Source organism: Diadema antillarum, unplaced genomic scaffold, assembly GCF_040938485.1.
Source record: "Diadema antillarum isolate AM-2024a unplaced genomic scaffold, OU_Dant_1.0 seq00001842_RagTag, whole genome shotgun sequence".
NCBI lineage: Eukaryota > Metazoa > Echinodermata > Echinoidea > Diadematoida > Diadematidae > Diadema > Diadema antillarum.
This window is the reverse complement of record NW_027272514.1, coordinates 65,074-89,749: the sequence shown is the minus strand read 5'-3', so window position 1 is coordinate 89,749 and position 24,676 is coordinate 65,074. Positions and strand designations below refer to the sequence as shown.

Here is a 24,676-nt window from a genome sequence, read left to right as displayed (position 1 = left end):
CATTTTTTTTTTCTACCCAACAGGGCCCATTCTCTAAAAGCCTTGCCTTTTTAATGCGTCCCTCCCGTTTGTTTTGTTTTTTTCAAACAGTGCATATTGGCAATTATTTCACTTTCTTTACCTCAGCACCTACGGCAAATAAATCCTACTTAAAGTTTTCACTTATTGTTTTGTCTGTATTAATTGACATGCAGTATTTCTTATTTCTGTCACTGAATAAAGTGAGATTTACGTTTATGTGTTACCTTATTATGGAAAAACGAAATAATATTTGAACTTGAACCTGAACGCGATGACCGGGCAAAGTTGTATTTATTATCCAAAGCCAGGTTCCAGTTTTTTCAAAGTTTCCAACATTCTGAACGACATCCTGAGACGTAATGAGTACCGATTGTGTTGTCTCGTCGAGTGACAAGTGCGCTGTCATACAAGCAAAAGAAAAAGAATCATGATATATAAGTTCATTATTCTGGATTCTTTGGTTTTAATCTTCGTATTTATTTCACATTTACATTCTTCTTCTGCCTCAAGCCCCTGCCTCTTCATTTCATTGTCCTTGTTAATGTTGTTATCATCATGACCATACTACTATGATCATTCTATCCGTTTCGTTCCCACGTGGTTCCGTTCCGTTTTGTTTTATTTCATTCCCAACACATATGATTACAACATTACATTTGCATCCACATTCAGAACTTTTCCTATGATATACAAAAGGGACTTACGTAATCTCACATCAAGTAGTACTTGAATCGATAAGGCCATGTCTAGATTTGTGGAATTAATTATGGTCCTTCAGCAGATGAACCAATAACAATTTCACCTGCGTAGAATTTATGCACGTTTCCTTCTTTCATTGTACCTCCTAAAGCATCCAATAATGCATTCTTATGTGAAGCTGCTAAGTCATCATCCTCGTTCATCGTCATTTGTTACAGAGTTGGATAAGAATCCTCGTTCGTTGTCGTTTGCTATTATAAATTTTAAAAACAATCCTTTTCCTCATTACAATCACTATAGATTCTGAAACTCTTAATTTATAGTTTAAGCAATATTTACAGATTTTTAAATGCAAACGTCTGATGATCATCTGGTAGTCTCCTTTAACATGTACAATGGCAAGAAGTAGGCTTCTGGAGAGTTATGTATGTTTTCCAGTGTAACGTACACACATGCACAAATACACACATGTAGAGAAACATAAATACATGTATGCTATTATATATATATATTGTATATGATTATTACTTTACATAATACTGTCATATACACACATGATAGTGTATAGATTTGTATAAACGTACAATGTGGACTTTAAAACTTCCTCTCCATATCCTATATTTAGCAAAATATAAAATGAAGATACATAACAAATCATTGCGTGACATCCCTTTTCAATGGCCATCTCATTGAAACCACTTAGCAAAAATCGAAACTCTCAAGCGAAGTGACAGCGCTGCATGACATTTTTTGTTGTTGTTGCCATGAGCACTTTTATTTTGGTATATGTACTACTACTACTCTTTTATTTCTTAAACCTAAATATACTGGACATTTTTGGAGGTTTGAAAGACGGGTGTTGTAACTGACTTTTCTCATGTTGCTGAATTTTCAAAGAATATTTGCGCCAGGAATTTGAATTAAATTGATTTAACCATTTTTCACTTGTAAGAGAAGAGAATGATAAACTGTGGATACAAGGAGATATATCCACATTAAAAATTACATTGGTGTTGATTGCCGTAGGGTACTGCAATCATTCATGAATTCAATTGCCATAAATCTGCAGTTTTTGACAAGTTAAGTGTATTCATTCAGATTTATAAAGATGCTCATACAAAACCTGATCTTGTGAATTTGCTCCCTCATCATGCTCATATGTGAATGTGATAGCGGTATTGAATTTATTTTTCAGTTGTATTCAGAGATGTGGACAGTGTTCATAGACGCTGTTCTTTATTTCAATATGTGGCATTTTGCCAGATTTGCTGAATTAGATCGCATCAAAGTCTAAATGTGAATACTTTAAAATGACAATCGTCTTATCAAGTGCCTATTAAAGTGAGGTGTCAAATATTAAGTGTCTCGCGCGCAAAATCTGACATGTGGTTTGCATTGAAAACAACGTTAGATGGTTTTGTTCTGTGCCCTACAATAAGATTTTTAGTGGTGTTTCTTATTTACCAACATCAGTTGGTTAACAGAACTTCGATAAATGGCAAGTAAGTTTAACCCAACATGGGTTGTTTAGATTAATTGTGCCACTAATTAGAGAAAATTCTACAAAACGGTTGATAAAAATTAGTAATATTTAAATCATCAGCGGTTTATCTAACAGTTGGGTGGTTCACCTGGGCACTGCTGTTGGTTAAAATTCTTCTGCGAGTATATTAAACCAAAGCTATGCTGAATATAGTGAAGGAGAAAGTGTACTTTTGGTTATAGTAAAAATCGTCCAAAAGGACATCGATGATGTAACTGGATGTCCCAGTTAATTGCAGAAGAATATAGTACTTGTAATGACGAAATGAATCAAGAAGCCAAACAAGGGTGTTCCCATTGTACTGAGGTAATATCCTTGCAGTTCCCTGATCCGGTATTAAGGAAATTTATATAGGAGGTGTGCTTCATCATTATAGGCGACATTACATAAGAACGTCTTGAAATTAATTTGACGTTTTCCTCTAAAACGATCTAAATTTTATGTACTACATGCGGTACTGCTAAATGATAAGCGATTTATACTGCATCACATTGGTGTGACAAGGAAAAGATGATATGACCTTTCAATAAAAACGGAATGAAATTACACCATGGAGTAGGGCAATACATAAGTCTCCTCTACAAGAGCACCAGACACTAATTGTTTGAAGCACCCAAATCATCAGGTGAGTTTGAGTCATAACCCTGATTTCATTAATTCTTTTCAATACATGTATAATAACTTAAAGGGCATACATTCTCCTACAACAATTTGAATGAGCAAACCTCTCTCTTCCGGGTCCCAATCAACATCCTCCATGATGTCTACCATTATGTCGAAGCTATACTTACCAAATTCATGGACATGATCTGTTGCAGCCCCTGGCGGTAATAATGCCAAACGCGCCAAAAGGTACGTCAGTATCGCACGACAAGGCATTGCTTCCTCATTGAAAGCTTACGATGAAATGGGACGTTACACACTGGTACGCGACGAAATGCTGCTCTCACATCAATCACGTGAAGTAACATTGCCTTGAACAGCCGCAGTTTTCGCATATGTTATATAGTGACAGCAATAGACTAAACCAGAACATGGACGGGCGCACAGTGGGCCAGAGAGATACCAAAGTGCGCCAAAAGTCATTTTAGGCACTTGGGATTTGTTAATTTTTGACATGCGCTCTTGAGATGAAATACTTTGAAGAATATTTCATTAAAATATTTAAATCAGATATGTGCATTAAAGGGGTATATTTCCTACCAGAAGTAGCAAAATTCAACATTTTAAGAGTTCCAAAGCAAATTGTAATATCTTTAATAAATAAGCAATTTCAACACGTAGTTTTTGAGATATGAACCTGTAATTTCTCCCACACATTTCTCAAAGTTTATTTTACGTTATGAATGCCGTAAAAATGCAAAGAAACTTAATCTTCATGAATATTTTACGGTAAATATCCTTGAAAAGAGGCTAATTTTTTGTCTTTTTAATATATTCAAATGAAAAGTTTAGATTGCCACGGATTTCCAACTAAATTCTATTACCACCACATTCCCTGATGTCTCAGCTTTAAGCTGATACCAGATTTGGCTGCCACCTTTTGCCACTTTTTGTGTTAGAGCCGATTTTCTGCGGAACTTTACGTCTATTTTGGACCTGGTAGCCGTTTAGGAATTCTGTTATCATATGGTGCCGCATGAGGGCGGCATTATTTTTATTTATTTTTTTTTTTTCTTGCACGGTAAAGGCCAGGAAACATGATTAACACTGAATAAGAGGTAAACAGAGTTATAAAATATACGTATAGGGCTAATTCCAGCACCTAAAAGACCCCTCTTCCAAAGATAAAAGAGTACAAAATTTATGGCCAAGGCCACAGCCATATTGTCCATTGTCATAGCCACTATACTGTAAACAAGCTATTCCCTCTGCGATATATACTGTATGGACACCTAAATACTTCGATCCTACTCTTGATATTATCCAGATAGAACGTTATGCACCAAAACACAGAGATTTTATTCTCATCGGTTACTATTTTGAAGCAAAGTCTGTTGCTTTCCGGCCGTTCACCACAGTATATCGGATCGCAGTCTGATGAATCAGATTGTGTCGGTCGACTATCAGGTTAGTGTCAGACATTGCTCGCGTGATCCTCATCTGACGATCTTGCCTCATCGGATCATGCCCGACCTGTCTGACATTGACCTGATAGGCGACCAATACAAGTCTGATTCATTAGACTGTGATCCCATACACTTTGTGCCTTGTGGGTTGCTGGAAGCAAAAAACTTCGCTTCCGACGACTGACTAATGACAAAAATAAAATATCCTTGTGGAACGGGGGATGAATTTACAATTTCATATGATAGTGATTCCGATAGATTTTTCATTAGAAAAAAAAAATATAGCTTTTTCAAGTAAACTTTCATACACGGCAGACTCATTCTTAGTTGCTAAGTTATAACCTTTCATGCATTTTCCTGATTACTGACTTCACAATTTCTTATCTTTCCAGTAAAATTAAACAAAGTGTGTTTTTTGGGTTTTTTTAGTGTTGCGCTTGTATGAATTGATATGGCATAGGCCTAAGGTTATAAAGTTGAGAGATTAATTTTATATCACACATTTATGTCCTGTTGGAATAGAGTGAAGAAATTCATCCGAAAGTACAGCGTACGTCTAAACTTATATTCTCACTAATTTACACGGACAACAGTATTACTTTGCAGTACGTGTGTATAATATGGAACTTCCAGCATGAATTCGATTCTTTTAACGAAACCCGAATGTTTATACACTTTCTATGATAATCTTATAGGTAGTAGATAAGTGTCAGTGAATGTGAAAAGATAAATCAACCCCTTTTCAAATTAATCTTTAAAGAAAAAGAAAACAGCCTAAGATTTGCATTGCTTTATTCATCATTTACAGACAAATTTTTAGTAGCCAATGAAAAATCAGCATCACAGTGACGTCATATGAGTTTGAAATTATGTTCAATCAATTCTACGACCCAAATTACCCCTAGTCACTGAATTTGAGTAAAAAGAAACCATGGAATATAATTTTGGCGCACTTTGAGCTCATTCTGGCCCACTGTGGGGCGGTGCAAGGACAGTTAAATGTAATCATTGTCAGCAAAACTTGCACGAGAGACGTGGCTGCCATAACATGTTGAGGAGGACCCCTTCAAGTTTTCGGGCTACTTGCCCTTCTTCAGAATCTACAATAAAAATAACAACATATAAACAAAGTCAACCTTAGTGTAAAAACAGGGTAAAAACATACTAAACAATACACTCTTTCAAGGGTATTGTCTACAGCCACTAGCTTTACGCGTTACACGCATATTATGCTCAAACAAAGAGTCACTGGAACACAACCTACAACAGCTCGCACAACATTTCATCCATCGAGGTTACAAAAAACAAAATGGTCCATAACCAGATAATACGGGCAAGACACACACCGCGTGAAGAACTTCTCTCCTTTCCAATCACATACTCACCTACCACCGCCAAACTACCCCACATCACACACAAACACCACCAGACTCTCCAACATGACAACACCCGGGAATTATTCCCCCACCCCCCCCCCCCCCCCCCACCACCACCACCATCTCCTTCCGGGATGAGAACTCTTAGAACCCTCCCCCAGCAAGCCATCACCCAAACCTAACGGATTCTACCGCTGTGTAAACCACGAAATTGCAACCTCTACCAACACATCGTAGAAACTACAACATTCCAAAACAAAACCATTGGTAGACAATTCAAGATCTTCTCACATATCAACTGCAAATCCACATGCGTCATATATCTTCTTACATGCTCGCTCTGTCACAAACAGTACGTCGGGAAAACAGAGACAACGCTGTACACAAGAAACAACAAAACACTATCAGAAATACGTAACTACCACACCCCACATCACAAAACACTCCCATACACTAAACATTTTAATTTGCCCTTACACTCATTATCCAACCTACAACTCACAACCATTGAAAGCAGAACACACAACACAACACTACGCAGATAATCTTTCTGAATTGATAAATTAAAAACCCTTTACCCAAACGGAATCAATATGGATTCATAATACCACATCTTTATATTACTTCATTTCACCATAACAATTTGTCAGAAATTGATACTTATGAGTAATTGTAGAAGTAGATGTAAGTATGTATGTATGTTTATAAATATGTTATGAGTAGTATTTAATTATTTGAATTATTGTAAAGTATTGGGTATAGATACTGTACGTATGCGCATTATAGTAAAGATAACTTAAATGCCAGTATAAAATAAATATTTATTGTTTCAGATGCTCAGAATATACTTTTAATAGATAGGACCTGATAATCTTAAGTAGTGGTTTATGTCATGTATGTAATGTATCATAATGATGTACGTGTATATGTATTAGTGGGAAGGTTGAATTGTTAAAGTAATGTGGGTGTATGTAAGTATTAGGTATGTGGGTAAATAGATTTATGTGTGTGAATTACTAGTATTTATGTACGCGGATGTGTATGTATGTACAATAAGAAGTGTGCTTATGTGTAGAAATTGTATTTGTATTTGTAGTTTATAACAGATTAAATGGGAACGAACCTCAGCGCAGTACACCGCCCCCCCCCCCCCCCCACCACCACACAAACGCACATAATCATAATATATACCCGGCTACAATCTTTACACAGACAACATAAGACCGCACCCAGCAGTAACAGAGTAAGTTCCTCTCTGTGATTATATTTAGTTGCTCTTTATTTGGTATTTGTCAAAAATATGTTGTAATTTTGTACGTTTTGTATTTATTGCTATGTTTAGTATGTTTTTGAATGTATAGAATTAATGTATTGAGGGTTTGTTAAGTTTAGTAAGATTTTCACCGATGTTGATTATGTTATGTGTTGTTACTGTCATTGCAAATTCTGAAGGACAATTAGCCCGAAAGCTCAATTAAAGGGGTGCTACTCAACATGACAGCCACGTCTCTCGTGCAAGTTTTGCTGACAATATATATGAAGAGTTTGTTCGCAAAAACCGATAAGTCCATTTTTGCCAAATGGAGATATTTGCGATTGAAGGTCAAGAAAGATAAGGAGAATAATAAGAAAATGTTTGCTTCTTTTGACCATAACTTCAAAATTGTACCTTTATATGTAGTGACCAATATATCGTTTAAAAGGTATTATTTTGTACTTTATGACAAAGACCGTACTTAAAAAATGGACTTCAATTCAATTCAATTCAATTCAATCATAGTTTATTTCCAATCATCGAAAATCAAAAAACACAGTACAAATATACATGTGATGAAATAATATTGTTCAAACGTTTGCAAAAGGTTCATGTAATACATATACGGGACAAATTATAGAGCAACATATAACATGTACAATATTTAGGAAAAACACTGTATAAAAACTTTGTGGGCGAGTGGAAAATAAATTCGATTATGGAAAATAGTGATCCACTAAAAAGCAAAGCTTGTCGGACGTGGATCGCTAGATAAATAATGAGTAAATCATATACTATTCTCTAACAATATACATGTAATTATTTTGAGATACACCGGTTGGGTAAAAAATATAGAATACCAATGCTAGTGCCCGGACACTGCTCACTGAACCACGTGTACCGGGAAAATATGACAAGGACAACGCGTTCGTACACACATTCGATTATAAGACTTATCAGTTTCTGCGAACAAACTCTTGATATATATATATATATATATAACTATAATGCTATATTCACTCAGCAAAAAAAAAAGTAAACGCTTTTTTTAGTTTATATTTCTCATAAAATTTTCGTTAAATGTTAATGCGTCATATACCATTGAAAGGTAATTAATCAACTTGGTCAAAACAAGGGAAACTTTACGCATGAGTGAAAACATTTGTTTTCCTCTTCCAAGGCACTAAAGTAAAAATTGTAAAAATGAACAAACTATCATTCATGCGCAAATGCTCTTCCGAGTAACCATATTAGAAAGAACAACGGAAAATTTTAACTCAATAAAAAAAAAAATCAGTTGTCAATATATACCTTCGATCTCTATAAACTTTTTGAAGCCTTAAAAGATCAATAAAGGCTAGAATGATGGAGGAAAATTATACCATTTTTTGCCGAATCCAAATTCAAATGAAATGAGAGGAGCAATTTTTAAAAATGGTATTTTGAATTGATTTCTCAAATTAGGAAAATTGTAAATTACATTTGGTTCATGAATTTGTCTCATGAATTCTTACGTTACTAAATTGCACGAATGAAACAAAGATACAGTGTTCATTCAATTCTCTTAATGCCCTTACTCGGTATGTCATTTGAAGTTTGAGTTGACAGAAAATTCTTATTTTCCCCCATTTAATTTCCCACTGTAATTTTGTTTTATGTTGTACATAGATAAAGAGAACGAAAATTCATTTTTGCTATTTCATTTATGTCTCTTTGGTCATAGTGTTAAACTGATCATTTGTTTTCATTATCTTAAAGGGCATTTTGTCAATTTTTGCTTTTGTGCCTTGGAGGACAAAAAACAAGTTCATTCATGCGTGAAGTTTCCCTTTATATTGACCTACTAGGTTGATAGCCAATTAAGTTACCTTTGATATTTTATTGATAGTAAATGGATTTTCATTAAAATCTTCTAGGGAAATCATAAACTCGAAAAAGTGTTTACTTTTTTATGTTTACTTAGGTATATATATATATATGTGTGTGTGTGTAGGGGGTGGCGTGGGTTTGACGTGTGCATCATAAAACCAACAAAAAGTTGCACGTCCTGATCTTCAATGAGGACTCTTCTTTTTTTTCCTCTAGAATATACTTTTTTTCGGTCTAACATAGGGCATCTAATACTTACCATCGACCTACTACACACGTGGAGTATGAAGGGAGGTCTTTCTTTGATCAGACCTGCATCACTGCCACCTGATTATGTGCATCTTGATGAGTACATACAGATGTTTGGAAGATTACGATTGTGTATTCGTGCATCGTCACTGACAAAAGAACCGTTTCCCTCATTTCGATTTTATTTCGCTGAGATGCCTTTTCAGAAAAATTTGCCTTAGGAAAATCGACAATGATGGGAAGCAGCAAACCTCAAATCATGACAAATCTCGTGTCATAAAATTTACTAGTAATTACTGAAGTGGACGCTTGCGGACGCGCTTGTTTTACTTAGAGGGGATGGCTACTAACTGATCAGTGGAAATGCTTGGGGATGATTGTTCCAATCCTTGTAGGATTCATTTAAGAGTACATTTTATATATATATTGTGTAAAAATTTGCTTCAGAATGGTCTCATATTCAAGTAATGTGCAGTTTAATAGCCTCGTCACTGTACAGGCATGCTAACCTGGAAACATTGAACTGCACATTACTTGAATATGAGACCATTCTGAAGCAAATAATTTTCACACAACAATAGATACATAATGTACTCTTAAATGAATCCCACAAGGATTGGAACAATCATCCTCCAGCATTCCCACTGATTCCCACTGATCAGCTACTACCCATCCCCTTTAATGGTAAGACATACATGTCGTCTACCATTACTGTCCATGTTTACTCTGAAATAATGTGCGGAAAATGGGAAAATTAGATTACAAATAATAGCAACCTGCCGAGATACTTGCTTTCCCTCATAAAGTACGTTCATTTCGCAAGTTAAATTAACTGAGCGATGATTTCCCAATGTATACTACAACTGCCCATGCATTTTTCTTGATTTAAGAGTTATCATATTCTGCGCATGTAGCTTTTAGATATCTCAAAGCGCCGTCTTGTTTTTACTCGAGGGTGACTGTCGGTGATGCACGATGAGATCAAAGCAGTTTGACAGAAACAAGTATTTGAATTAATCAACGAGCGATGAATGTCTGTGTGTAGGTACATGTATTTACGGAGTCAAAGAACTAAAAGCTCTTTAAACACTTTTCACTTTTCACAAAACAAACTTTTGAGAAGATGTTGCTATTGCGCTTGAAGTTGTATCGGTCATGAATAGAATATACTTAATGATGTGCAAACTTTCAGTTTACCTTAGTAATTCCTTCATAGTTGTTGCCATGTTTTTATGTCGTTCTATAAATATCTACATGTATATCCATTCAGTGTAGAGAGCACAGCTTGGTGAAATGACACACTTGACCAGACCCTACACTTAAGCCTCTTTTCTAAGTGCTCATTTTTCCAAAGTATGTACTTTAGTTGTATCATTTACTTCTGTAAATTGGTTTGGAGTGTCTATTTGTTTTGAATTCTATAACAGTTTGCTTAAGTCTTAGAGTCTATTTGTTAAGAATCCACTTTAACTAAGATGTCTGGCGCCATTTTGGTGGTAAAATGTATATATATCTATCACGTGTTGGAGTTACAATGTTATTATAAGAAAAAAAGGAGTCTTAGGCCTACGCCATTTGTAGTTCCAACAAAAAGTTTTTTTATGAACTATAATTTTGGCCCGCCTTAGACCTTTTATCACAATGATAAAACTGACGAATTTTGTGAACAAAAACCTTCTTGCTGGAACTTTAAATGGCGTACTCGAGACTCCTTCTTCTTTTCATTTATTATATATATACATATATATATACAATTATATATATACATATATATATATATATATATATATAGTTTCATTTGCCAGAGCGCAGGGGCTCCCAGCGGATGAAAAGGAATAGCTAAAATGATGGAGTTAGTTTATATCATAGGAAAAATTCGAGCTGATAGGAGAGTTATTCGTTGAAAAGCGTGAGAGTTTATTTTGCAGGTTTATACAATATCTATAGAAAGATCTTAGATTTATTCATACGCCCATGTACCTGTCATTCGATACCCCACAGAAAGAAAACAAAAACCAAGCAGAAGGTGGCAGAAGAAGAAGGGAAGACAAGTTGTATGATTAAAACTGTTACATTGATTAGCAAAAAATGATTGCCCTGAAAACACAGCAACCATTGTACTGTCCTATTGACATTCAAACCATTCACACGTTTAAATAACGGGTAGTTTTCACTATTTATAAACTAATGAGAGCAGTAAGAGTAATAATGATAGAAATGCATGGTAACTATAAAATAAAACTAAGGTGCCTACCTATCTTATGTTTCATAATAATATTTTTGGCAATTTGATTTATATAATATATTCAGAAGATATAGGTTTCATAAGAACAAAAGTCGCCAGTACTTATAAGAATCTTACTAATTACCAACAATGCCTAACTTTGCTGTCATGGTCAAGTCTTTCTACAGAGGGCGCACTAACAATTCCCTATTGGGAAATGATTTCACTTTCAACTATCAAAGCTATTCAGAAACTCAGAAAAAATTATAACTAAAATCCTCTGAAGATTATACAAGTTTGTTGACAACAGCTTAACTCTAGCTGATTGTCGTAAGTGCGTATTTTCCTTGCCTATACCACATTATGTCGTCACGCTTTATTCTCACATAGTGATCAAGAGCTGGCCTACTGATCACAAAATTAACTAAGTAAACACTGTTGCATCGTTATGGTACTTATTAACGTTATAAAAGAACTTTCATATCACGATAGAGCTATAATATTGCCTAAATATTGCCTAAAGCTAGCTATTGTTCATTATGCAAAGGTAGTGATAAGTGCAGGAGAATAAAATGACATACCTTTACACTTACACTGCGCATAATTATATTCCTCCAATTATTTTCTTCAGACTTTCCTACACAGAAAGCTCTTAGAATTGCCAGACAATATCCGTCGATTATATAAATATTTACCTTAAAACACAAAACGTCTGATGTGTTCAACTCTCTTACTGCAAGACAACAAATTGTTATATCAAAAATCATATTCATTGAATGGAGTACCCGTTCCATACTTAACCTGTGACCATTATCATTGAAAAAAAAAAACCAGCAGCTCTCTTTTGCAAGTTTTGTTATACTTTGTGCGAACAATGATAGAATTACCTACTTTACAGAATCAGAGTTGAGGATGCGATCAGTACCAATGCTGCGTTCACAGCCTCATGTTAAAGATTTAGAGTTACATCAATAAATTTTCTGCTACATTATCTTGTCAATTAATTTACTAATACCAAGTGAAATTTAACATGTCGAAAATGTCTTTTTAATCAAGATTGGAAATTCAAGATTCAAATTTATTTTCACTTCCATCAGATAAACACAGAAATTATATACAATGTATATGCACAGGATATTTGTAAAAATTGCAAAATGTGATTTAACAGAGCACATTATAAAAAATAGTAGCAGATGACAAAAACACACACAATTTTATCTTTATGAATATATACATAAAGCATATAATACAAGTTAACTAAGGATGGGGATGAAAATGGAGGGTCCCACTAAAAAGCAAAGCTTGTAAGATATGGGACCCTTGGAAAATACACAAGACAGCAAGAAAAATTACAAGACAGAAAATACACAATCCATATGAAGACCTGAATATAAAAACGACCCAAGTCCAATTTTTGGCCAAATTCAGTTTGACATGGGAAATTGTAGCTTATGCATGGACTCATCTTGTGTATAAATGATAAATCCTAATTACCCCCGGAAGTGTATGAAATGAATTAGTGAAATCTTATATGAATGTATGAATGAAGGACTTGGGTCGATATTACATTCATATCACAGCGCCCTCTCTCATCCATTCTCATCTCCTATAGCAGAAAATCATGTACATGTATATGATTCAAAGAACGACCCAAGTCCATCACACAAAATGGCCTCTCCACAAATAATGTAAATGTTAATTGTCATAATAATGTATGTTCTAATTAGTATATACAATATTGCCTTCCCATCACAGTTAAATAGAATATAATTGGACAAATAAAATAGATATGAAGTTTTTTTAAGTTTACTCGAAATGGTCTTCCGTGGACTTGGGTCGTTCTTATATTCAGATACTCATATGATAGCTTCTGTTTCAAATGGTATAGTCTTTCAAAATATGATCACTTTCTACTATTATCATTCCATCTGCTAAAGAACAACCAGGTGTGATGGGTCATACGTTTATAAAGGTTAAGAGTTTTATGCACTTTCTTAATCTGACCCTAACGAGGTTGTCTCTCTCGGCGAATTCTTGTATATAGCTTTATGAGACCTGGGCCCCGTTGCTAGAAACTTTGCGTTTAAACGCAACTTGCTACTGATTGTCACTGGCCAATCAAAATCATTGTTGCATGCATGTCTTCTTAATAGGGCAGACCCTGAGCCAATCAGAATGTTTGTTTCAAAATTAGCAATTATTTGCAATTGATTGCAACTTTCTTGCAACGGGGCCCAGGTCTAATTTTAAATGTCATGTATAGATTCATTGAGCGAAAGTGCAGCTGCAGATTACTTGTTGCTAGCAAGGTAATATACGTGGGAGAGACCTCGTCCCCCAACAGGAGAAGACTGAAGCACGGGATTCACTCTGGATTCCACCGTGGTGCGTTTGGGCGTTTGACCCGGACCTTGCGCGTAGGGGTGGCGAGCCCCTTCCTCTCTCATATTCTCGTACATGCTGGAATGGAACCCCGCAGAATCAGTCCTCGAAAAGACTATGGGACCATAGGGCGAAATACTGGGAACGAGGTAGTCATCCACATCGATCTTATCTGGGTGAAGCCGCGCTGATCCTTCCTCCAAGACGGGTGTTTTACTTGATGTTCGATTGAAACGCTACAGTCGCAGAAGATAATGTAAGAGTAAATATAAGACAATAGTGTTTTATATTGTGTTTGATATTGGCAGAATCGCCACCACGTGGTGTTCATTGTTTTCGCTATGGTGTATGATGACGTAATACTTACTGTAATTTTGTGCTTGGAGAATCAATGTGTAGATCAGATACTCCAAATGCATATTTATTTTGCTCTCATGCAATTTTATTCTATCTACAATGTAGGAGTATGGCCTTGATGGGAAGATGATTATATAGCAGTTTTAATAGTGACACGAGAAACAACAATGATAAATGATGATGACAACGATGATGGCGATATTCTCCTACTGTACCCTCCATAACTTGCTGTCTTATGACAATGAATAATCATATTCTAATATGTTTCTTAATGAGAATGAGAATGGTTCTCAGGAAAGACAAAATGGTCAATTGTACTGTTAAGGGCTTTTTACACTTGCAAATTTTTGCTTAGTCCCGTACCAACGGGTACCAAAGGTGGGGCTAAGGGGGGCCTTACTTTCTGTTTACACTTGTTTTTGCCAATGTGGGCTAGCCCCACCGACAATCCCGTACTATCTGGCCCTGCAAAAAAAAAAAAAAAAAAAAAAAAAAGCAGGGTTAGCACCGCAATTGCGGTGCCAAGCAAGCGAGTGTAAACAGAAGGAAGAATAATCCGGGGCTAAGCGAAGGAGACGATAGATGTCCGACCCCCACTAACCAATCAGAAACGAGGTAATCAAGTGCTGCCGGTGCGTGCGTGTACTTGTACAGTGCATAGCATAATCATGAATATTCAGGTGTTTTGGAAAGTATGGGACTAAGAAATACGAGTGTAAAAGGTCAGTTTTCTCTTTAGCCCCGGACAAGAGCTTGGTACGGGATTTATTGGCGAGTGTAAAAAGCTGAAAAAAATTGGTACGGGATTAACGATAGTCCTGGGTCGGAGAAAGTACGGGGTTAAGAAACACAAGTGTAAAAAGGGCTGTAGTATTGTTCAACATTAGAATCACATTGCAAGGATCACTTCAGAACTGCGTGACAAGAGTATGATACTCCCTTTTGGCGACAATTGTTTCTATTCTCAGGTTTTTAATACAGGGCTTGGAAATGTTCAAGATGGCAATCATGGTATTGTTTCTAACAGCATGATCAATGGTTCTTGATTTATGATTGTATTACAGGGTGGGCATACAATTGTTTTTCGATATCAAACGTGTCTTTCCCCCATGCAGTGCCAATGAGTTTCGAAATCATCACTCGATCTTAGAATGGATTCGAAACCTGCACTTGTCTTGTCATCTGTGAGATGTTAATTGTCTTTTGAGAGATTTCTTTCTCTATCGTTTCTTTGAAATTTCAGATAATGATCAATACATACTTGGAAGGTTGTGTAAACAGATCTGCAGCATCGCCAAACCAATTAAATTTGGGTGTGGCGTCTTTATGAATATGTCATGAGTTCATAACAGGAGTAGACGGATTAGCCTTTTCCTCGAAGAGCTGGTAATCCCCTATACTTCATACACATAGTAACCCATGTTGACGTTAGTAATGAGCTAATGACAAAAATTCTCGTTTGTGACCTTTTGTGACCTTTACATCATATCCCCGGCACAACTTCCCTTTCTCTTTCGTCTATAACCATTATCACTGGTTTCTGGGGACAGATGTTTATTCATGCAGTAATTTGGTTGGATTTGAATATATTTTTTTTTTTCATTTTTCACAACAAATACTATATACATATCACCAGACACTTGAATAATATACAAAATCATCAAAATCCAATTTAAAGTATAAAAACTAACTGCAAGAGCAAATGTAGTAATACATAAGTATATAGATGACACAGGGTTATATCTAGAAAAATAGCTGAATCAAAATAAATGTTCTTAAAAAGAGTGCGAAATTATATGACGGAACGACCTGAAAAAAAAAAATGCTTCGGCTGAGTGCATTCTTATATTACATAACTGCCTCTTACCTGAAGTCAGGTCATTTTTCTTTTCTTTCCTTTTTCGATTTTGGAAGTATCTTTAAGTTAACACAATAGTTGGTAACCTTAGTTGTTATACTATTGATGATGAAGCATCTGCGCAAAACGAAGCTCAAAGTTTGTCATCAATTTGTGAAGGTGCCAGTGCTTGAGTGCCAGAGTTATCTGAGAACTTGAATTGCAACTTGATCGAAACCATGATCAATCCTTCTCTGATGAACACAGATAACTATAGAAAAGAAAATAGGGGTAGAGATGTCATTGAAATGTGACCCAAAGCATTAAGGTAATGGGATTTTAGTTTTGCATGCTTGCACGACGTATTCATGTTTCCCAGATACTTGGAAGCAATTAAAGTCAGTGCTTGGTGGCGTAAGCCAGGCTGACACTTGCACGATTCTGTGGCACGCATTTGCACGACTCGAGTCGTGCCAGTGCGCAAACTATAGTCGTAAACTGGCGTGAACTGTGCGTAGACCCGTCGTGACCTGCGTGCCATGTCCGGACGAGAATTTTGAATTGTTCAAACTTTTGGTCACGACTTGCCACGACAAAATTGTGGCCAGAAGTCGTGCAAGTGTCAGCCTGGCTTTAGGATGCGTAACCCCTGAATATTGTTAACTGGTTATCTATGTCTGATTTTCATGATTATACCCCAAATTTATTATTGGTTTATGATAACATTTCGCATTTCGCATTAAATGAAAACGTGCTATTCTCTTTTTTTTTCAGTTGTATGCAATGGTATTTTGAAAACATTGAACTCAATCAGTGCCAGTCTAATCATGCAATGTACTCAACAAAGACGAATTGGTATAAAAAAATAGACAAATACTGTGTGTCAATGAGTCAGTGTGTCAATGTGATTTTCAGATGCATTCTGTCCTATGGCAGTGAACTTAGCAATTCGTAAAATTATAAGTTAGAGAGTGAGGTGTGTCATATGCATCTGAGTTCTCTATGGCTGTGTGGCAAAGGTATTTTAAATGATAATGCACTGCAACAATAATAAATGGCTGACAGTGAACTTAAATAGGTTGTGCCGAAAAGTCAAGGTCGTCGATTGGAGAATGTCTGTGACTGTTTTGGCATACCACACCTTTGCCTTACGCACGACCGATATACGACGGTTACGTTGATAGTGGATGCATGTCGCTATGGTGACGAGCAGGGACAAGCCAAGCAGAGCAGATGTGGCGATCACACAAATCTTTAGCAGTTCTTTCTGTTCTCCTGAAATGTTATTTAATTCTATTTTTTCAGAATCGTATTATTTTGCAACTGAACAACTACGCACTGCATTTAGTTATGGCAAAATTTATTTACGTTAATTCTTTTTCTGTAAAAAACCTACAGGCATATACATCATATTTCAAAAATTGTAAGATACACAATGTGTCAATCATGAAAGCACGATGTTATACAGTATAGCAAAGAAGAAATATAAGACTTGAGTAAAGATTCCACTTAAAATCTTGCATAGCACAAGTTCCAAACAATTTTAAGCACAGATGAACTTCAAAGGTCTCAATGAGCGCTCCTTTAACAAATAATTATGAACAGGTACGAAGAAAATGAAGAGGAGAGGATGGTTGGGGCGAGAGGGGACAGGAGTAGAAAGGAAACCTTAAACCGGAAATAGAAGTTAACAATCACAATTTCTTCAAAACGTAGAAGTTAGCAAAACTTCAAATAAACTATCTACTTACCTCTTTCTTTTCTGAGGGGCTCAGCCACTTTTATGATAATAGGAAGGATTTTCCTCGCAAATTCACAGCGGTTAATTTAGGATGAGAAGAAAAGGGGGATTGTTTTTACCTTCTTCACAAGGTTGGCACAGACTCTGGTCCATTTGTACATCTGGGCTGGGGCAACGCCCATCCGAGTTCCCATCCGTTTCACCCGCTTCCACAAGGCGGAGATCCTCCGTAGTTCCCCGTGAAGAGGACTGGCCCGTGGTTTGCATGTTTGTCGTACCCGTTGTCACTCCTGTTGTTGCTGTCGTAGGATTGGTTGTTGCAATCTTGGCCGTCGACACGTCTGAAATGGTTTAAATACTAGTACCCTAGAACTACTGTTTAGGACAAGAATTGTGGTACTTGCAGTTGTAATCGGACACCATTCCCTATTATGATGATGAAATTAGGGTTCCTCAGCAAACCTCCCTTGATTACCTGATCTATTCTTTGTACGGATATACGCAGAACGGTAAAGGAAGCCATGTCATTCCTTAAATTCACAAAGTTGTGATATCGAGAGTGACAAAAAGGGGGAAAATGTAATGAGCAAATGGTTGATATTTGACACAAAATGTCTACACTTTAATTGAGTATAAAGGAGAGAAATGTACGCTTTCGGCGTAGAGCAAGAAGACAATAAACTTACCTCCGTTTGCAAATGGGAAGACTGTTACTTCAACAGAAAATCCCGTCCCTCCGGATTTGAAGCTACTGATGAAGAGCAGATGAATATGCGAAGTTGTGGAACGATAGTTGAACAAATCGAAAATATCGTTGTTCATTTTGCACACCCAGTACTGCCAAACGCGACCACCGCTTCCGACCATGCCTATCGCTCGATTTAAGAATTGATCGATTATCCCCGTTCCCGTGTCGCCTACGTAGACGTAGTCGAGACAATTTCCGTCCGAAGCTTGGAGATTGAAGGACGAAAACTTAAGAGCAATGCCGTAGTTCGCGGGCGCCTGAAGTTGCCACCGCCTGAAAGAGTTTATGCGGTAGGCGTTGGGGTAATGTGGCGAAGTGATCGTGATCGGCGAGTGGTTCTGCAGGACGATACTTGTTTCGGTCTGGTCGTCTGCAGATGAAAGAATGCCATTGACACTCAATTAACAAGACCTGGATAGGTATTTCTTATATTTTCTGGAATGAAGAAATGGTTCATCAGATGGACCAATAAAACAACATCTTGTTGATTTTTTTTGTGTATTTTTTAATGTTACTATAAAACCCTACTCTCTTTTTGAACATTATGATAGGAGACTACCTTTCGATCAATATCTTGTATCTCGTGTTTGATAATCCAAGCGACAGCATAGGCTATGACCGCATGACACCTTTTTATTGATACAATAAAGAAAGATGCGTTCTTTGCATATGTAAATATTGCCGTTAAGTTCTCACCTGTTGGTCCAACACTGTGCACGTCGATGACGAACTGAATATCCCTTACTTGATTGGTCTTGCATATGAATTCGATCCATAAAGAATTTGATATGGAGGTTACGCTGCCGTCTGGGCTGTCTCCACTGAAGCGTGCTAGTCTGGTATACGGCCATCCGTAGTTGATTTCGTCGTTGTGCTTGCCATCTCCTATCTCGAGGATTGAAGAATACACTACCAGCTGAAACGAGGAAAAGTCCATCTGAAAGGAAAAGGAGCAAACAGGAAAACTCAGTTGCAACTCAGTGATGACAATGAGCATTTTTTGTATACTTATTAAGATATTTACCATTACGGTCATAATGACTATTAATTACCTAAAGAAGTAGGCCTACAATTCCTTCTTTTTAAAACCACATTGGAGGAACTCTCTCCTGGTTTCTGCGTTTCTGTTTTCAGTTCATTTCTATAACCTCTGTTCATGAACGTGTAAATCTATTTCTGTGTCAACTACGGTTTTTTAGTCGACTTACTGTCATAACAATCAGAATAAAAGATGCAAATTAGTTATTATTCGTAAAGTAGGCCTACTTGTATTTGTTACACAGGAAAAGGTATAACGAATCCTATCATCCATGGAATTAAGACACCTCTCTCAAGTACTGAAATAGCAGCGATGAAACTAAATGTGAGTAGATGTATATATATATGTATATATATATATATATATATATATATATATATATATATATATAAACATACGTATTCTACAAAAAAATGCAATCTTCAAAATATGACACAAAATGCGTTCAAATTCGCACAATTTCAGATTGCGGTATTACTTTAAATATTAAGGATAAAAAAAGTGAATAGAACTTCTTAATCGTTTTTGCTCTAGGTTGAACACTGAGAAGCTCAAATTGAAGAGCTCTCACTATGTCTATTTCAACGCCCCATGCTGTTAGTAAATATCAGATGGGCATCAAATCGAGTATAACTCAGCACTGTTCCAAGTCTCGTGTCTTTATCAGTATCCCATAATTTGTCTTCCTTGTAGTCCCCTCAATAAAAGGAATCAAAATGCCTAAGACAGATACTGAACCTGAACGCGATGACCGGGCAAAGTTGTATTTACGACCCAGAGCCATGTTCCTATGCTCTCGAAGTTTCCAACAGTATCAACGACATCGTCAGACGTAATGTGCACTGATGTCGTCGTGTCAACGAGCGAGGATGGGGCTGTCATACGAATTAAACAAAACAGTATATGAGTTAATCATCCTGAACTTCATCACTTGCTTTTAATCTTCAGAATTCTGTGCACAGCAGAATCTTTTTAGATTCTTCTTCGTCTGCTGCTCCTGCCTCTTTCTTTTATTGCCCCAGCTTGTGTGTGATATAATTCTCCTTACGGTTTCAATCATAATTCTATTTTTTTTTCTTTTCACTTCATTCATTTTCGTCATTCAAAAGTAATGATTTAATTGTTACAATATATATATATATATATATATATATATATATATATATATATATATCCCTATATCATTCATGAGGTAGAGCCACATAAAATCGTCCAGTGATACCTTACTTGAAATACATCAAGGAATATTCTTTAATTTATAACTGAAAATAGCCCACTATATTTTTATCATCGTCTGTTTTTTTTTTCCTGAGGGGGGGGGGGGGGGGGGGGGGGGGGGGGGAGGTAAAGCTTTAATCATAAATATCTCGGCTAGCAGGAATGAAGTTAATCTGTACTTAGTAGAATACAATAGATATACATATTGCGTGACATCGCTTTTTAATGCAGGACTAATTGAAAGTAATTATAAAGAATTGATCGAGACTCCCACGAGTACAATGATAGTACAACATGTTTGGTAATACCCATAGTCATAAAATGCAGTTTATGAGATTCACAGGCAGAAGTCTATACAATATGAACAACAGTAATGGAAGAGGCAACTCCGGGGAAGTACATTGTAGTTGCTGAAAATAATCCCCAAAGAATATTGGCCACAGAAAAGAATATCCTGCTTGACAGTAGCATAATAGTTAAGTTTTAGTTTCATGTTAGTTTATTATACTTCATTTTGCTCCACAACTAAACGATTCGTTTTGGTAACACATGCTACGTAACATGCTCAAAGACTTTTGCTTACGTTTCACAAGATATATAGTAGAAAAGTCGTACTCTAACGGTCGTGTTATGTCGATATTATAGGCGAACAAAAGCAGAGAGAGGGAACTATAAGGGAGACCTAAGAAGCGGTAAAATTTGTAAGAATGTTAGGTTTTATTTAATGTAAGTATGACTTCATGTAGTGACTAAGCGAAGAAGAGGTTTTTACCCCTGGATAAACTGATCCTGTATCACTGAGTGTCCTACCTTAATCGTCCCGCAGGATTATAATAGGCCTACATGTAATAATAATTATGATATCTGTGAGTGCGTGGGGGTGTGGTTTGGTTTTTGTTGTTTGCTTTGCTTTAATGTACTTCATTATCATGGGCAGCATTATGTGAAAATTGCTTCCAAATTGTTTGTTGTTGTTGTTTTCTTCTAAAACCATCAAAAGCGGTATTTCGAATGCGAACGACGTGATGTGGTGACAAATGGCAATGTACATGAATCCTACACCACAATGTTTGGCGTGATAAGGAAGTAATGGAATAATCCTGCGGTGAAAGTGTAGTAAACGATACCATGGGGTGAGGCTACGAGCAGTTGACAAGAGCATGAGTGGTTTGATCCTTGAACAACCCCATTAAAAATCACATAAATGACATAAATATTTTGTTTCTATGAAACTGTGGTAAGAATACCTCAAGGCGCAAATACAGCTCTCCCATTGTAAAGTAATGGGGGAAATAGAAGGACAAGATTAATGAGATATATGACATACTATTTCATAGTGTTGATTGTAATATACTCGAGTCAGGAAGAGTTAGTAACCAATACACTACAACCATTGACAACCTTTCATTGTTCATTGTCAGGGCATTTGGACATTGGATATGTAGGCCTTCAACGCTACATACATGCATCCAAGACAATCGGAGCTGAAAACACACACAGTTTGAAACTTATCTTTCCATTTTGATTCAATATTTATATGTATGTATGTATGTATGAATGTATGTATGTATGTATATATGTATGAATGTTAATGTAAGTATGTATTTTTTTGCTTATTTTTCATGCTTTTCATAAGATGACAATTCAAACACCATCAAAAAGGAATATGTCTTAATAATGATGTTGCTTACGTGCCTAACGGGATATTTGTATGTATGTATGTATATATGTGTGTATGTATGTATGTGTGTATGTATGTATGCATGTTAATGTAAGTATGTATTTTTTGTTTACTTTTCATGCTTTTCGTAAAATTACAATTCAAACACCATCAAAAAGGAATAAGTCTTAATAATGATGTTGCTTACGTGCCTAACGGGATAGCATGGATTAAATTTTGCGCGAAATGTGACAACACACAAATAACAGTAAAGTGACACAGGGCATGTCATTCAACTTCACATTTGTCTTGTAATTTCAAGAAATAGAAAGAAAATAACTCATGGACTTACAATCGTCCTTTGGTATCGAAGCAACAGCATTTAGTATAACCTATTTGTAAACAAAACCTATAGGGTTTGTTTCAAATCATCATGTAGATAATTAATCATGGAGCAACTCCCTCATAAAAGCCACTGCCCACTGTTTTGTGTGTTTTTTCAGTTCTATTTCACTCGAAGGTGGGAAAAAACTTACACATTGAATGAGATCAGAATTTATAACGACAAGAAAGGTCTGCAAAGCGAAAGCTAAACCTATATGCATCGACTCGGAATCTCAGTAACGCAATAATGTCATTTCTTTTTCAGTTAAATTTTCTCTCCAATTTTTTTAATGTCTGTAGAGAGTGAATTATTATCAACAACAACAACAATCACGAACACCCCCGCCTTTATTCAACTGGACCCCATAGAAGACACTGGAAGACCAGTTATTGCAGCTCAATATGGGCTATCCAGCCATCTTCTCAGATGGAAATGAAACAAACTTTGATTAAAACTATTGGAAAGGAAAGAGTATAAGGATTTAAACTACTCACACTTTTTTTTTCCAAGCAATGCTGTCACGGCCCTGCATTGCAAATTCAATGAGGGGGGTCTTTTTATTACCATATGTCTCCCTCTCATTGACATGATTGATATGAATAGTACTTGCCGTTCTTTTTTTTTACGCATTCAACTAAGAAGTAAGACAATGAAAGCTTCATTATTCATCGTATAAGTGCAAATGTAGGCCCCATGGCATGATTGCTAATAGATAAGTGACTCTAACCATGCTAACAGTAACACAAACGAAACTAACAATGCAAAATCCAATGAGTTCAGCTCAGCGGCATCATCTCATTCAATGTGTGAATGTAAGCCCTATCTATGACCGATTTATAATGAAAGTATGCAAGAAATGGAGATTTCGTACTGCCTCATTTCTTGTCAAGTTTGAGTAACACTTTTGGAAATTGTCCACAACTTTTAACCCTTGAAACTTTTGAAACTGCACAAGGCATTTTTGTTTGTTTGATCTTACTGCTTCTGATGAAGTCATTTAGGGGTTTTTCATCTGCGAGGTATCAAGAATCGAGTGCATGATTTTAGCCAAAGGAGTTTCTCAAATGTATCATGCTTCTGAATTATCAAGTGAGATTGGGACATCACCTTTTTCTCTGATTGCATACAAACACATTTCAGTTTATAAGGGGTACTAATTCTCCGACTATAGTTATGTTAATGAGTAAACTTTTCTTATTCGGGATGCAATCAACATCCTCTATGATGTCTACTCGAAGCTCTGCACTTACCAAATTCATGGACATTGTCTGCTGCCTCTGTCGGTGACAATGCCAAACGCGCCAAAAGGTACGCCAGGATCAGACGATAAGGCATTGTTTCTTCATTGAAAGTTGGCGATGAAATGAGATGCGGCTCACTTCGTGCACACGCAAGTAACGAAGTGCTGCTCTCATCAATCACATGACTCGACATGTCAAAGCAATTTTTTCACGTTTATGTAAAGTGATATCTTCAAGTGAGAATATGTCAATCAATAATGTCATTGATCATGCATAATAGTCCCTATACATGAAAATAGCTTCGATCTAGTAAGTGCATATCTCAAAGAAGGAGCCTTCGCCACGACTGCCGCGACTCGTGCGACTGAAAAAAAATGGCTTGCGCTGTCACCAAGGCTTGTCTAAATTAGGTGACAACTTATTCGTACGGAGGGTGCGGAGGCATCACCCAGACGTCACTGAGACGTCTTTGAAACGCTTTCTCAGTCGCGGAGATATCTCCGCTACGTCTCCGGACAGGTCGCCAATGGGTCTCCGCAAGGTCTACGAGACGTCTATACTTAGGGGACATCGCGGACAAAATGAGTCTCCGTAATTTGACCGAAGAGACAGCATGGAAACGAAGCGGAGACGTCAGGAATACCAGCTGGAGACTGGAAAAAAAAGTCTCCGAAAAAAAAAAATCAAACATTGTGTGATCCTCTCGCGATTTCCCGGAGACTAGGCTTGTCTGATAAGAGACGCTGCGGAGACGTCTCCGCGA

General features: G+C 36.5%; 1 protein-coding gene across 1 annotated transcript; it reads right to left on the bottom strand.

Moving 5' to 3' along the window:
• Positions 1 to 13,025: 13,025 nt before the first annotated feature.
• On the bottom strand, positions 13,026 to 24,007 carry LOC139712693 (uncharacterized). The gene is made up of 7 exons (XM_071624495.1): positions 23,923 to 24,007; positions 20,148 to 20,284; positions 19,067 to 19,307; positions 18,309 to 18,740; positions 17,742 to 17,963; positions 17,023 to 17,156; positions 13,026 to 13,923 (listed from the first exon to the last, which is right to left on the bottom strand). Exons 1-7 carry the CDS (start codon positions 24,005 to 24,007, stop codon positions 13,597 to 13,599), a joined length of 1,578 nt encoding a protein of 525 aa, XP_071480596.1. The 3' UTR covers positions 13,026 to 13,596.
• Positions 24,008 to 24,676: the final 669 nt, after the last annotated feature.